General features: G+C 38.9%; 1 protein-coding gene across 2 annotated transcripts; it reads right to left on the bottom strand.

Annotated features, from left to right (window-relative positions):
* Positions 1 to 413: 413 nt before the first annotated feature.
* LOC131796017 (tRNA-dihydrouridine(16/17) synthase [NAD(P)(+)]-like) lies at positions 414 to 16,477 on the bottom strand. Of its 2 annotated transcripts, none has more exons than XM_059113665.2 (14): positions 16,189 to 16,477; positions 15,752 to 16,024; positions 14,447 to 14,529; positions 14,066 to 14,169; positions 13,290 to 13,434; positions 12,809 to 12,914; positions 11,501 to 11,542; positions 11,314 to 11,371; positions 10,446 to 10,576; positions 9,923 to 10,075; positions 9,460 to 9,538; positions 8,394 to 8,461; positions 7,327 to 7,471; positions 414 to 1,016 (listed from the first exon to the last, which is right to left on the bottom strand). In XM_059113665.2, the coding sequence occupies exons 1-14, from the start codon at positions 16,423 to 16,425 to the stop codon at positions 919 to 921; spliced, it is 1,722 nt and encodes a 573-aa protein (XP_058969648.2). In that variant the 5' UTR covers positions 16,426 to 16,477; the 3' UTR covers positions 414 to 918. The 2 variants fall into 2 exon arrangements, with proteins under 2 accessions (XP_058969648.2, XP_058969649.2); XM_059113666.2 differs by lacking the exon at positions 414 to 1,016 and adding an exon at positions 5,921 to 6,138.
* Positions 16,478 to 16,500: the final 23 nt, after the last annotated feature.

The following is a 16,500-nucleotide window of genomic DNA, read 5'->3' as shown; positions in this document are numbered from 1 at the left end:
CAAAGATGAACCAATCAAATCTTTCTTACTTACTTGAAATCTGATAAGGGATATTGGAATAAGGATAAAATTAAAGACGGGCCGGCGCGGACTCCCCATGTGCCTTTTTTGATCGATTTTGTGATTTCATATCGTGTAGTTCAGCTGTTTCTCTTGCAACGCGCTTTTGATAATGTTCGTTTTCTTACATGAGAAATCCATATACCAAGTATCTTATAAAAACTGTTAAAATTTTAACACAGAACTTTCAAGATAAATTTGTAGTTAACTAAGCAGAAAATGACAGACGATAGATCTCATTTTATGGGTTTTGTTTTAAACAGAGACAACCTCGTTCCCAGGGTCTCTCAGCTTCCCGCCCCCGCGAGCTCGCTCCAGGGGGCGGGAAGATGAGAGACCCTGGGAACGAGGTTGAAACAGAGACCGCTACAAACCACACTTAACTTTACACCCCAACATCAGTATGCATATTCACCATACTGTTCTCCATTCATTCCTTTATTTTTGTGACCTTAATGTGATGATGTTGGGAAGAATTAGATGCTAGTCACTCATAGGAGTCCAAGTTTTAATGCGAAATACATCAGTGTACACGAGCAAGACTTAATGACATTCGACTAACAAACAACTCTTCAATTGACTCTGATGATCTCTTCCACTAAGACTGTCCAAACTTCAGTCTCTAACAGGACTCCTACAGTAATTCTGAACTTTTGCGCTCTGGTTATTTTGCTTCGGCTTTGTTGAAAAAACAAGTTGGCCTTCCATGTCTTGCCATACTGTTTGTTGTGCCACGTGATTTCAGTTCTCCTTACTATCACGTAATCACGTCAGCGCGAAGCGGTCTTTGAAGCGTTTCCGTATAAATGACCAAAGTTAAATTGTCATAAAACGACCTATCCGGAACCTTTATTCAGCCTATGTCTTCAACACCAGTCCTTTCCGTTGCGGTACGCAAGTCCCTAAAGCTTGTCGCCAATCTTGAGTCTCGTGAAATTTCAACAAGATCTCAAAAACTGAAAAGAAAGAACAAGAAAAAACGGATTACAGTTTAGTAATAAGCCTGGTTGATCGTCAAAATTGTTGCAATCAAAGTCCAGCGGTCTTTGTGAGACACATGCTATCTTTTGGACTGTCACTGCTATCGTTACGATGGGAAAATGTTTTTTTACAGATGATGTAGCTATCGAAGCGATCAAAGCAATACAGGCTGTTGCATCACTTTCGCTTATCGTAGATATACACACAGCTGCAATCCCATTCGGCCGACATTAGCGAAAAAGGGAATGGCTTCCTGGACTAAAGAGATGGTTGAACACGTTCAAGGTGACATGCCATCTTCTATACCAACCAAATGCGAACTAATAATAATTGTGACCACATCACTGATTTATTCCCACGCTAAGAGCAGTTCGCATGGTTTTATTCGAATTCTCATTAACTCCTTGTGAAATTTTCCTCAGTTGTGATTGGCATTGGTGATTGCTTTTTTTAGACACTCATTCAAAAAGCGGCCTAATGGAAAGGATCACTCTTTACTTAGTAACTCGTATTTAAGGAAGATTTGGCGATAAGATAAAACAAAATTGTCTTTGCCTCCAGCCTGCTTTGAAACGTCTAATTAATTCCTTTTAAAACTACGAGTAGAATCGTAAAGCAAATAGATACGATTTTTGTAATAAATAAAACAGATTAAAAAAATCCAAAGGAAATTAAGAAAACCTGTATGAAACTAAGGAAATTAAGAAAACCTGTATGAAACTCTCGCGGAATATAAAGCGTGCATTAAAACGTTCGTAAGTTAACGACGGCAACTGAAGACTGCATAAGTTTCGGTTTGCAGCCTTTCACATTTCTACCGATCAGCCAAAGGAATCAATATGTGGTTTCGGACTACATTATAAAGTCAAATACGCCTGTGATTAAGATCCCAAAGGATTTAAGTAGAAACCCATAGAAAATAGAAAATGGCACGGAAAAATGATCGACAGCGCGACCTAAAGCGAGACCCTGTCCACCGATTAGCTGTCCTAAGTCACACAAAGCACACAAACACAATTCTAGGCAATTCTACTTGGTAACATTTCACTCTCATCCAACACGACGGCCCTCGTTACGTAGCAATCGTCAACGAGATTTGATAAGGGTTCGATTTATCAGCGGGGGAGGGCCTTCTCGCTGACCAAGATCAACCTTTTAAAGGATGATTTTGTCATTAAATTGGTAGTTTGCATCTTGGGACACGATAGCCTATGTCTGACTCGCTGACCAGCTTGTCTAGACCGTCGGCGCTGCAGTGTAAAAAGAACGACACGTATTTACTTAGTGAACAACTAACGAACTGCCGAAAACAAAAATCTCATAATCACCATACTTTATCCTTTCGGTTTTAAACTAAGTTTGCTCTTACATAATCAGCCATGAAAATGAAATACGACCCTGAAATATGATAGAGTTTACGAAACAAAAATGAATTCGCTTCTGATCACAAGAAACGTGCTGTTTCTCTACAAATGTGTTCGGGGTATCAAGTCACGTTTAATGTGACAAGAAGAATATAACTGTTATTTCAGTCCGCATCGAGACGTGTATTCGGCAAAAATGTTACTTCAAGTGAACTTTTAGAGATGTTCTCTGTCTAAATCTGAACCAGTTTCTGCACAAGATCTTAAGTTCTAAACAACCATGTGCCTCAAAAGAAAGAAGGATTAAAAAAAAGGTGAAAAAATATTTAAATAAAGACGGAAAACACATAGAACAGAAAACACATATGGTACTCAGCTATTTTCGGCCGAGTATAGAATGTGTGTATCTTAACAAAAGCCCCTCATATGCTAATATAGAGTATTGTTTAACGCCTTTTAGTAGCCTTTATTTTAACACTTCTTCAGTTCTTCTGCGCTGTTGAATGTTATTAGTCCTTTAAAGCAATTGTTTTGCAGTCTTGTAATGGAGAGGTTCAGTAACGTTAAAAATCGAACAATCCCTCGTTTGTAAACACTGAAATTCTTATTAACCAGATGGCCTGCAGCGGAGAGTGTTTCCATGGTTTGATTGATGTGTCTTATCTTGGTTTCATCGTTTCGTATTTTTATTGCATTTACTTTCATTTTTTTCCGCATGATCACCGAGTTCTATGTTTAAAGGGTGGTCGTATACGTCACGGTAGCTAACAATAAAAGAGGTTTTTGTTAATGTACTTAAAAAGAAGTCTTCACTCGTTTCGATCCAACGCACGTTCTAGACGCTTTGCACCGCAGAAAAAATGAATACCTAGAGTCAAATTTCCTGTTACAACATTTGTCTTGCAAAAATTGACAAACGATATTTATCCAGTTGCACTCAGTTATCTGAGAGAGGTTCAAGTATGTCGCCCTGTGCAAGGAGTCTCTTTAGTGTCTATCTTGTGGAGAAAAATCGTTTTGATTGTTTAAAGGTTCTTGCGATTTTGATGTCGCTCTCAGGAAACACTACAAAACGCTATACGGTGTAATCGATGGCTGAATATGAAAATGACTCCACTTCTAATTAATATGCGACTCACGCGTTTTGCCACATGTTTAGAGCATTTGTTACGTAACTTTCCTTTTTTCTTAAAAAAAAAAAAAGAAAAAACGAGACAGCTGATCTATATTCCTTTATTATCATTAGTTTTTAACTGTCGTGTGCAGATCTGCTAATTGTTTCCTCTGCTCTGCAAGGATTGTCAAGTTTCTGAACCAAAAAGAAAACAACAACATAAATCGCAGCAGAGAAATGACTCACCAACTGCAAACGATAACTAGAAAAGAAATGCGTAAAGAAAGTTTCAAGAAAGAGGTATTTTATGGACACTTCTCTACTTCAAGCAGCACCACCTCTAGCTGCCGTAGTCTGGATTCGTTCAGTTCGTCTCATACTTTCACCACCACGGAATCTTGTGTGAGAGAAGTTCATTTGGCAGCTAAATCATTATTTCCAGAATTCTTTGCCAAAAATGTGCGTCCTAAAAGCCTCTTAAAAACTGAACCGAATGAGAATTTCTGTCACCACATGCTGAAGAACAAGGGAACGACAGGATCGCAAATGAGTTACCCTGAATTAGAAGACAGAATCAAGGACTGGTTTATTAGAGAATTCGGGCTGGAAAACCACTGCGTTTGAAATTAATCTGGAGTGCCTTTTAAAAGGAGAAGTTTCAAGATGGCTTCGCAGTCGCTTCATAAAAAAAAGATGGCTAGCGCACTGAACCAAGCAGCACCAGAGGAATTGTTGATATTCGTAATTCAAATATCTGACTGGGTTGAAATATCTAGCGTACTGAACCAAGCAGCACTAGAGGAATGGTTCATATTCGTAATTCAAAGATTTGACTGGGTTGAAATATTTAAATTTTCAGTTTTCATATTGCTGATGATTATGGTATGTAAAAACAGGCTCCTTTAAGTTTGATAATGATTTGTGAGAAACGTTTACGGAAAAGCAATTAGCTATTACTACGAATAAGTAAGTTGTATCGAGTCCTGTAGTCTCAGAGTTTTAAGGACAAGAAGAGTCGGACTCTAAAACCTCGACAAAAACTGAAGGCTATATGAAAATAGGCAGAGGTCATGCTTTCGCTCTCGATGTTTACTCCACGACGTATCTATGATGGAAATGACAGCTACCATCGCATTAAGCATCCTAATGAGTTTTTTTAAAGTTTAAGGATGTCAAACGAGTCGTGTCTGAATTGCTCAAATAAAAGAGACTTCCATTCAACAATAATTAATCGATCTCATTCATCCATTGGTCTTGGCGCCGCGAACATTTAACCTATTCACAATCGGCGTGGGGAACTATCATTTTGTCTCATTTTCCGGTCAGTTTATAGTAACAGACAAACAACCATAAAATGTCTGCTCTGTTTTTTGGAATACATCCCTGAAAATAAAACAGACAGACAAAAAGAGTATGCCAATTTTTTTTTTTCCATTTTTTAAAAACAATCCAAGTGATACTAGAACTTCTTTTTGACCAGACATGTTTTTGTATGAATGGTTGGATAAAGCTTATTTTGCCTAGCAACTTGTGAAAGAAAATAATACTGTAATCAAGTTATGCTCGGCTTGAAACGGGGGAAATTCTCCTGGCAACCATCAAGGGTAGCTGAGTGAAAATGTGGCAGGGTTGTCGCTTTTCATCGAAGATTTAACGACATATTCTGTTCAGGTGTCAAAGACAAACTAACGACCGCCAGTTTAGGGGAGCAATTAGAATTGGAAATGCTATATTTGGAAGCAGTAGTGGTTGCCTGGTAACCCACGTTATTTAAAAATCGCGCAGTGGAAACGCTATTTCTAACTGCTGATAAAGTATCTGAAAGCCGGAAGATTCACAAAGTTTACTGAAAAACTCAGCCTTTGTGGCCTTAAAAATAACACTGATTTATGTGCGTGCGGCGTGAAAGAAAAAAACATTTTTGGTAGGGCAGGTGTTGACACCTTTTCTGTTCAGTAATGATGAGAACGCTTACCTCACGTCTTACATAAGATGAGACATTCAACCTGTTTTTTTCACTTTTTCGTATGTGTCCGCGTTCTCTCCATTTTTTTAACCCTTTCTGCTTTCTATCTTTAGCGTCATACTTTCAATTGTGACCTTTATCTGTAATAACTGACTAACATTTTGTGGTGTACCTCGCATTGAATATAGTTCTGCACGCCGCAGAAGAGACTCGTGACTCAAACTATCGTGAGATATCCTCCAATACGGGCGTCCGCTGGCCGGAAAAACAAGTGCACCAACAAACACAGCCTCTGAAGTATTGTAACGATTTCGTTCAATTTTAGGTTGTGTTTCGAACAACTATTCTTTGAAATAAAAATTATCATTTTTAATTCCCAATTGGAATACCTGCTGATTGCAGGCAGAATATGCCCTTGCTAACAAGAATCGTAACAACGAATTGTGATGCGTCGATCTTTCTGTGTTTGTCGGCCACATTTGATAAAAATAGGGCGTAATTTGCCAAACTACACTCCATTTTTTTTAACCGAATCCTATTAAACATCTCCTACACGACTGCAAGACTTGGGGATAGAATTGACTTCCACCTGCTAGGCCTTGGGCGAATTGATAGCGTGGAACTGGATATTTCATACTAAGAACCAAATACAGCTGCAGTTTTAAAAAAGGAAAAAAAACATTAAGTCTTTTCTGGAAAAAAGGTTCAGGCGACCAAGTGATCTTAATACAAAGAAATCCAAGAAGAAAAAACATCGCCGTTTAATTTCAAAGTTAAAATTAATTGGGTTTGAATTGTTTTCCCCGCGCACACATACTGTGTAGAGCACAGTGCTACAATGCAAGACTGGGAATCACCGACTTGCAACGTCGTAAAAAAACTAACGCGCAGCATGGAAATTCATCGTTAGGTTCACTCATTACCTTAAACATGACTATACGGATTGAAAAACTCGTTAGGGAATGACTCCATTCGCTTTCGTCTAAGAATCGCACGACTGAAAGAAGTCTTCTCGTCTAATGGAAAATTTTATGGGAAAACTCGACCCTGATAGCGAGATTTTCGCATAGAATTTCACTTCAATAAGTGATGTGGAATTTTCGTAAGAAACTGGACGCTACGAACAGCTGTTTACCAGAAAAAACAATAAGACTGATCAGCTAGAATCTAATTCAAATTGCATGGGAAAACATTCCTCAACGGAAGCACGTTCGCTCCCGTTTCTAGAATAGTCGTTCAAATCGACCGGCGGAAGATCAACGGCTAGTCACGCAACGAGGTTGCATCTTGCGGTACGAAGCGATCGCGGGAATGGTGTGGTGGTCAAATTTTTATCTTCGCCGTTCTCCACTCGGCCAGACGATAACCACTCTGAAAGCGCAACCCATGATCCCCAGTCGGCATTCAAAGCTATGCTTGTAAACAACCAACTGGTTTGCCTCAGACTAATAAATATGCGCAACTTTCCTCATTAATTTGTTCGGTCATATTTGCCCCCGAGCTAAATACACTGCGGCGCATTGTAAAAGAGAGATAAATGTTTACAGTAATACTCGAACGAGTAAAATTGAGGCAATTCAAGTGATGCAAGTAGAGAACAGCTCCTATGAGCAAGGCGCGCGATGGGAGCATGCGTACTTGAGAAATATGGTAGTCACAAGATGGCTGCAAGACCACCAGTCCGTACGCTTCGATGACAGTGTTACACCACGTCTGTGTCTATTGCCAAATAATTGGACCGCAAAATGCATCGATTTTAAGAGTTAAATAGCAATTCACCGTCACATTAGCACATTTGTAACAGTCAAGTCTGCTCAAGATTTAGAATTCTTAGGTGTTACCTTGGTTCACACTGAGCACGATTGAAAAAGCGTGCTTTCCGGACTTTTTCTTCTTGGGCGAAATGTCTTTTAATTCCATGTACTTGTCGATAGGCAGCCGCGCTGTGCACAAACCCTTCTCTTCTGCTAGCGACTTCGTCTTATCCTGCAAACCAAACACACAGTATACTGACTTTAAAAAGTGTCATCAACTCAGGAAATGTGAATTTAGTCCAAAATGATCAATAAAAAATGAATGATGTCATCACTTAATGCGTGCATCATCCTTGGCCGTGTATACTATAATAACATAAATCTACTCTCCACTATATAGAGAGCTTTTTCGATTGAGTGTTGTAAAATCAAAACCAAAGTAATCGAAACGTCCTATCACTGGGATGAAAGGAAAATACCTTTGGGAGCCAATGAGAACCCAAAGCAAACAGCTTAAAGCGCGGGAAACGCTAGCGACCAAGACGTGCTTGGTTTTAGTTTTGCATCTGATTGGTTAAGAGAGTGGCGCAAGTTTTCTGGACCAATCACAGAGCAAATTAAAAGAGAAACAAAGCAGCCCCGGAATACTGTCGACATTCAATTGAAAATTGTTCCGATAACATATACAATCTACAAAACCCCGCGCTCCTCAAATGCAAGCGTGACGCTTGAAACATCAGCAGCTGTTTATTTTTTTTCGGCGGTCTATCCAACTCTACATAAACTTCCAGCTGACAACCAAATAATAACTTCCAAGCAGTTTTGATCTGAACCCATTCACTCCAACGATCTGAATAGCAAATCCTCCTGTGAAGGATCCGAAAAAATGTTATTACGTTGGAACAATTCAACCAGAGCCCAGTTGTATAAAGGGTGGATAACGCTATCCAACGGATAAATCGCTAAATGTGATAGCAAAACGTATAGCGTTATCCACCGGATAGAGATTTATTCAGTGGATAGTGTTATCCAACCGTCGAACAACCGGGGCCAGGTTGATCATTTTTATCAAGCAGCTAGATAATGCTCTCATGGTGACAGGAGAAAAGAAGCTGACTAACTCTTCAGATCGAAGGGTGTGGACAGAGTGTTACCTTCCGCACTTGATGATCTACAAGTCCGCCAATGATGTAGACTTTGTCTTTGTTAAGTTGATCCAGCACTGAAATTTCAAGGACAAAACGTTGTTCATATACAAAAAACAAATCTTTTATCGCTCACAAAGAGTTAATACAATGAATAATTAATAAAACTTTTATAATTAACCGTCAACATTTTAAAAAGCATACTTTAATCATTACTGGAGCCTAGAGGCTACAGGAACTGTGAAGTTTTCGAGCTAACTCATTTGAACTGAATAAAGGGGATAAGTTTCTAAAGAAACTGTGGTGCTGCGTCGGTGGGAGAGTATAGCAGGTAATTTAGTGTTAACAACTGAGTCGAAAACGTAAATTGGCCACCGTAAAAAGTGAAAAAGCTGACGTTTCGAGCGTTAGCCCTTCGTCAGAGCGACTCATTTGAACTGAGTCAGTTTCTTTTTTTTTTATCAAAAAGAGCAGTAAGAGAGAAAGAAACCAGAAAAATATTTAAAGTACCAATAAATCGTATGACAGAAACTAGAATTTCCACTCAAGTTACTTATGACGTTTTTCTGACCACAAATTACGATTCACTTATCTATCAAAAGAGAATGTGTAGTGGTCTTTCCAATAATAAGGAATGTCTTGACCGATCTACCGCCTGAAATGAGAGCATTTGTTTGCCTTCGTTGGTTCGAGGATGAGGTTTAGGGCTTGTTAGAGGTCACTTTTAATTCCTACTTGAAATGACGAGGCTTTGATCCCTTACGACAAACAACAAATTTACGGGAAAAAAAACAGTTAGAGAGGGAAAGTGCAAGAAGCGGCGTGGTAACTATTGCAGAGACCGTGACATAGCCTAACGTGTCAGTCACGGGTGGGACAGCTCAGTGGCCACTGTACGTAAAGGTGCGACTGATCGGTGGTAACTACCGCTGCTACGGAGGCGGCAACTCCGACGGCGAAGTCCATCGTTGGAGATGGGAGAATTGATAGGCTTACAGTTCGGCAGATTTGGCCGTAATTCACCTACAGCTCGCATATTGTGGAACCAAAAGTGTACTTTTTTAAAGATTCTTACCATTTGGTGAGTCTGGTGTCAAATAAACGACATCGTCAGCGTCAAACAAAGTCAAATAGCTTTTCTCTGACACGCTCGCCTGAGAAAACGAAATAACAGTTAAATCTTGAGTCGTACTATGAAGAACCTGCGAGTGATGAAACGATCCTAGTAAGTGAACTTCATGAAGAAAAGTGCACTAAAGAGGCTTGAAAAAATTCAGGCATCGACAGAATTCGAACCCGTGTCTCCTTGGTACTATAGTTCTTCCGACTGAAAACTAGAATGCTCCTATAACCTGTAACTGTTGTGTTGATTGAGGAGACACCTACCTACAAGAGAAACTTTTTCAGTTCCGACATTGTTCCCTGAACGGCGATTCCACCGAATGGAATCACGGGCTTAATCCAGCATTTTCATGAGAGAGTTTCCATCGTTTTCGTTTCAATTGTATTACAAGGGCAGGAATTCGGGATTCACTTACCAATATCTTAGTGAAGTCGAACGACTGTCTTTCACATTCACGGTACACTACACCGCCGGTTTCCAGTCCCGTCAGGTAAAGGTGAACTGGAGACGTCGACTTCATATTGCAACCATACAGTCGCATTAATTGACCAGCGAGTTTGGATATTTCCTGTTACAATAGTTAATGTCGTGTGAAAATGGGAATTTTCCTGTTCACTAGCTACACTTCATCCTCTCTTGCTAACCATAATTTTCTTCCGTTGAAGACACCAGTCGAATCATCGTAGAAATTGGCATATTATGTTCGAAAATCTCTGTAAAGTAGAGTTGGTTATTCTATAAGTCGACAAATGATGGGGAATTCTCCAGAAACTGCGCATGGACGTGTGAAGCTATAATTATCAGTTTGACGACAAAAGAAAATAAAGATTATTATCGTAAAATGAACATCAGTTTCTGTGCCAAAATGATGAATATTGACGCTGATTATAATTGACACACAAGACGACTTAAATGGTCATTTCGTCACATGCTCTTACCTTATTAAGCATACAGTCTATTACGGTAAAATCAATGGCCACTCTCTGAGCATCAGACTTCATTGCGTTTCCCACTCGCTCTTTCTGAAGTTTCTTTAATACAATTTTTGGGATGTGATTTTCGTCTCTCTCTAGATTAAGAAAAGGAAAAGCAAAATGGAGATACATCAGAATCTGCCCTGCACAACACACACAATCAGAATTGAAAGTCGCTGACAGAGTCAATTTCAAGAAAATCCTTATGGCCAGATCTAGTACCGAAATTCAGGCGCTGAGGCATAAGTTTATGTGACATGCATGGTATGTCCATGAAATGTTTTTCAGACAAAATTGCCTTCTGGTAGTAAGGCGAAGTTCATGCTTTACTCGGATCTCAAACCGTTGTTTCAACAACGAGTAATACGCAAATAATCTCTTCATCATTTCAAAGAAGGGAAAACAAGATATCCCATCAAATGCCCCGCTGAAGGGAAAAGGATATCTACGGACTTCTATAAGTTACACGGTCAATATGGTGACAAACGTCTGTTACAATGCCCTTGTCAAAGTCGATGGGCGTCGAATGTAATCCGAGATTGCCTTAGTTTCTATTTACTTCCCTCAGTGATTGGACCAGAAAAACTCGCGTCACTCTCTCAACCAATCAGATGCAAAATTAAAACCAATCACGACTTGGTCTGTAGAGTTTTCCCGGGCTTTGGACATATTGGTTGGTTTCATTTTGAGTTCTCATTGGCTCTTCAGGGTATTTTCCTTTCTTCTGATTGGCCATTGTAATGATTTGGTTTTGGTTTCACAACTTTCAATCGAAAAGCGCTCCAATGTCCTTTGTTCTTTTAGTGTTTTTTGTTTTTTTTGGCTACTGCACCTTTTACAACTTTTGTCCCCTCTTCCTTCTTTCTGTCTCGTCCTCGCTTTCTCCACTCCTGAAAGTTCAAAGCGCTTACTGTTACAAGCAGCTTTTTTCTGACAAGAAAAGAGAGTATTTATTGTGCAAAGTGAGCCACTTAGAGAATATTTTTACAATAACGTGCAAATAAATCTTAAATCTTTACCTTCTTCCTTCTCAGGCTTGTCAGAGACTTTAATTCTTTTCCCTGTGTTGTAAAAGAAAGCAAACTAAGTAAACTAAACAGCATTTATGACAGTAAATGTTCTCGATAGTTTTTCTTCGCGCGGCTCGACAGGAACAAGAGTGGGGAAATATATCTTTGCTGTATAATCGTCAATAAGCTTGTTTGTCTGCGCGTCTGGGAAACGAGATGGTGGCATCACGGCGACATACTACAGTAATCGTGATTGATGTACCGTATTACTGCTTATTTGAAGAGGTGCGCTTAATCGAGGGGCGCTTATTATTCTCCCGTACTGATTCCGCTGTAATTAAACCTTAAAAAGGTACAAATAAAGTGGCATTAAAAACAGGTTTACCTTGTATCCCTACTATTTAAGAAAGAGAGGGAGGAAGGAACGCTGATTACAGAGGGGTGCTTGTTTGACATTATGCCCAAGTGGGGGCAATGGCGCTTAATGGAGCGTGGGTGCTTATGCAAGGAAATGTTGTCTGTGCAATTGGTTAAATTTTCTTCATACAGTCATTGCAATTTAGCAAGATATCTTCGATTTAAAATTATTTTTTGTAAGTATTACGGTTGGAGATTATCCTCTGGTCGATAACAACAACGAACGCAATATTAGTGAACCTCAAAGCACGGTGTCCGTGGGAATGTGATTGTTTACATTTTTATTGGTTGGTTTTAGACTTGTTGGTACACGTAATTCCGAAACCAAGGAAAACTGACGTCGCCCGTGTTGTACACGAGTGGCCTCTGTGTCATAAAGCCGCGTGTGGCGCTCTGTCCTTTAAATTGCTGTTGTTTTGCATGCGAGAATAAAATCGTTTTCTCCGATCGAGTATCTCGAAAAGTTCTTCACGCGTCTCGATCCTCGATCATTGATTCTCGATTCTCGCTCCCCGAGCCTCTACTCTCAATCCTCGAGGATCGAGTTTCAGTCGAGACTGTCAACGTCCTGTTGAGAGGCACTGCAGTAGATGACGTTTCTCAGCTGTTTATGCTTTAATGGCTGATGGATGGATGGATTGACTAATTGAATGATTGATTGATTGATTTGTTGGAGGCTTAAGAGGGATGTCTCCTGAGGGTTTGGTTTTGTATCTTACGCCTGCCTAAACTGTACGACAAAACTACACAGTCACTTGCATCTTCCTACTTATAAAAGTTACATCTGCATCTGCGTAAGTGTCAAAAGCGAAGGAATTCAGCAAAGAAAAGGAATCAAGAGGAATATTAATTATGGAAAAAAAAAACATAATTTAGCACTTTTTTCTGGTGAAAACTTACAGAAAGCTTAGAAATATTTTCTCCTAATTCCTCCATCAGCTGTTCAATGCCCTCTAAGCTCTGTACCTCTTTAAGGCTGGTGCTCAAATCATGAAACCTGCTGAGACTTTTTAAACATAGTACGAAGAAAACGTCAGGGCTCTGCTTAACTCTCCAACACCTAGTAGTGATAAACATGTAATTTCTCTTTGTAATTCAAATATGTTATCTGGATGACAGGTTGCAAGAACCAAGATATCATCTGGAGGGTGTTATCTAGATATCACACCAGATTCTCCTGTCTAATTCTCAAGAAAATGTAAGGCAATCAGAAGGGAGAATTTCAAGTTGGGTCTTGGAAGCAAAAGGGTTAAACTAAAGACAAGTACAAATTATCAAGGAAAATATCCAGTGACATGATCATTACAATATTATTGCTTGATCAAAAAGATACAAAATGTAAAAAAAATTGATTAAAAAAAATGGATTTTCATTTCCTTACTAAAATCCACAAAATCCATTGATATGATGTTTGATGTTGGAAATGGATGTACGATGGACTTTGCAAAGTTCCAAGTACTGCCTGACCACATCTAACACTGGAGGCTGTTTCTTACAGAAAAGTGATGGGTTACCTTCCAAAGACTCTTAAGAAAAACAAAAAAAATAATAACAATAATGGCAGAAGGAAGGAAAAAGCTTGAAGAACGCAATATTCAAATCTGCTACCTAGGTAAAAGGTTGTAGCTGAAATTGAAGTCTAACAAGAACATTTATGTATCAAGATCTAACATTCCATAGCTACATGTATATGCTGAGTCACTTGAGCATTACATAAAGTTACATGCATCTAAAAAATTTGGGCAAAATACAATCTTGATAAACATCTACCTGTCCTTAATGAGTAATGATATGGGGTTTCCTTTGTGCTGCTTATGGGTCAAATTATTCACAGCCTTTTCCTAACTACAGTGAGTGGCAAGAGTCATGGCACATGTTATACTTTTTTAATTTTTTCTGTAAACTTTCACTCCCTCTCTGCCCCATTTCAATGTTTCCTGGTATTCACAAAATGGACACTAATTTCCTACAACATTGTTTGGAGGGAAAAGGGGGACCTTCAAGTAACAAATTGAAGATGAATTACAAGACCTCTGTTTATTACGTTGAGTGATGGGTTGACAGCCTCCTAATAAGGGGAGGCTTGCCAACTACTTTTGCCGCTGGTTGTACATGTGGACTTAACATCCCAAGGACAGAACTACTTTGAAGCATCACCTGAGGCAGTCACACCCTGAACTCCTGTGTACTCTATACATTCATCGACTTCCCATTTAGAGGATAAACCAACATCAACAATTATTGGAAGGGAAACAGATTCTCTGAAAAATAGTCAATAATAGATGTGGTTACACACTACCAACTTGATGACAGTCCACCAATGAGAAACTTAAATTTGCTGGTTTGACCAATTTCTATGAAGGTAAATTACCTCTGGGAAATTTAGCTTACGGAGCTTAGCTCAGGAAATTTGTCCTCTGTAAATCAATTTCCCTATAGTTAAAGTCTGTAGTGTGACCACAGCTAACAACTCATAGTCAAGAGCTCAGACAGACATATATCCTAGAGATTGATAGAAAACACCAATTAAGCTCTCACCGGATTACTTTGACTGAATCCCAGTCCTTCTTAGAAATACTGGCATTAATCTTCTCTGCACTGTGTTTGTGGAGTAGTAAAAGCTTAAAAAAATAAAATTGGTCAAATGTAAATTAGTAAAACACAAATCAAAAAAGCTAGGCAGACTTACACCTGTAACATAACCCTTTAACTCCTGTGAGTGACCAAGATGGAATTTCTCCTTACTATATCTATACAATATCATGCAGACAAGTGATTAGAATAAAGAAAAATATCAATTATGGGATCACTAATTGATCCAATACCAAGTTCTCCAAACTAACATAATGAAAATCATTTGGCAGACAGTAAGGAGAATTACTAATGAGATCTTGGGAGTTAAAGGGTTAAGCTAAAGGCTGAGATAATATCTGACTGGGTGTGTAAAATAAGTGGCAAAAAGGCTACATATAACACTAACTTAAATAGCTGCAAGAGCTTATCACAGGTTCTAAGACATGAGTACTCATTCTGGACAAAATATCAGTCCATAGTGGGTAACACCCCACCACTTCATCACCCATACAAAATGTTTATATACATACACATATCTGGAAGTTTGGGAGTCATAATTTTATACTCTGCATTGGAGAGAAGTGGTTTGAAAGAAGAGTACCTTGCCAGAGGACATGACACAGAGACTATGACCAAGACTTGAACCCTATAATCTTTCAATCCTGAGCTCATTACACCAGCCATTGAAGCACTGCATCTTCCAGTTTCACTTATGGGACTTTGAAAATGGTGACTGTGACCATAACATATGGCCAGATGAAAATAACTTAATTTCTAAGGTTAATATAGCCTCTTTGGGTTTTAAGCATTTTTCACTAAAATGAGACAGTTTTTTTTTGTTTGTTTGTTTTTTTTTTGTAATGTATAATTTTGTTTTTTCATCAAGACAAGACAATCTTCATTTAACCCACCATTTATAACATTATATGGTTAAATATGTTAGTACCAGTAAATCAAATAAATAAGTGCAGGATATCCCAAAAAAAACATTGTCAGAGTGCAATATCCTACTTGAAAGTGTGGGAATAGGGAAAAGGCTCCTTTTTTTTCCTTTTTTTAATTGAAAACTGTCACACTGCTTTTTGTCATATTTGATACCTTTTTTTTTTTTTGGGAATGGATAGCTAAATTCAAATTGAACTTGTCATGCCGTGTACACATGTGTTTTCCCCTTCAGTTGTCATAGAAAGGGCTTTGTTAATAATACTAAATAGTAAATCAACTCACAGCTTCATTTGATGATACACAATTCCTTTAAAATTATCATACCTCACATCCAACCTTATGGAGTGATTTACCCCTCTCAACTGCTTCGTCAGTTGTTTGCCAATTAAAAGGGAGCTTGCACATAATAGGCATTTTACACTCTTGGTGAACTCTCTGAATACAACTCAACCACGAGCTCCACTTGTCATGCTGTTTGTCAACGGGGAGGTCACTCAAACCGTCAGTGGTAAAGTTGTTACTGATGTCGACAGCATCACAAAGGCCCTCCAATCCATTCACTGCCTTTACTAAAATTTCAGGTTCTTCTGAAAACAACTACAGGTGTACACCCAAAAAATGGCGATTTTTCAAGTCAGAATGTTTACAAAGACACTCAAGAACATGCCTTGAAGACTAGTTATCGTGGTTCATGTAAGATCAAGAAATAAGTGGCCATGCACTGGAGGAGACCTCAATCTCTACTTAAGTTAATCTTGTACCTGAACAATCAATGGTCGATCCTCCTGCCTCAACGCTGAAATACCAAGTAAATTGTCTCGTGTATTTTCAGCATCTTGTATTACGTCCAACGCTTTCACAGCATTCGTAAAGCACAGATGTACACCGAATTTCCTCATAAGCAGCCTCCAGGAAAGATCTTGTACATTCGTAAATGGTGACGCGATATATCGACAGTTAGAGAGAAACTTCAACGACGACATCTTCCAAAAAATCATTGATCACCAGTCATTTCACTTCTCACGAAAATTAGCGCATCCCTTGCCGCCATGTTGGATTACTACTTACGTTCC

This window comes from Pocillopora verrucosa, chromosome 4 (assembly GCF_036669915.1).
Source record: "Pocillopora verrucosa isolate sample1 chromosome 4, ASM3666991v2, whole genome shotgun sequence".
NCBI classification, from domain to species: Eukaryota; Metazoa; Cnidaria; class Anthozoa; order Scleractinia; family Pocilloporidae; genus Pocillopora; species Pocillopora verrucosa.
The sequence above is the reverse complement of the archived record's forward strand: the minus strand, read 5'-3'. Positions and strand labels throughout refer to the sequence as shown.

What these genes read in the sequence shown, in the direction of transcription:
- LOC131796017 (XM_059113665.2), bottom strand. Translation starts at nt 16,425, where the DNA reads ATGATTTTTTGGAAGATGTCGTCGTTGAAGTTTCTCTCTAACTGTCGA. An exon ending in TCAGGGTGTGACTGCCTCAG is followed by an intron (nt 13,435 to 14,065) that starts GTGATGCTTCAA and finishes GTTTTTCTTAAG; the next exon opens with AGTCTTTGGAAGGTAACCCA. An exon ending in TCGACTTCACTAAGATATTG is followed by an intron (nt 9,539 to 9,922) that starts GTAAGTGAATCC and finishes TCGTTTTCTCAG; the next exon opens with GCGAGCGTGTCAGAGAAAAG.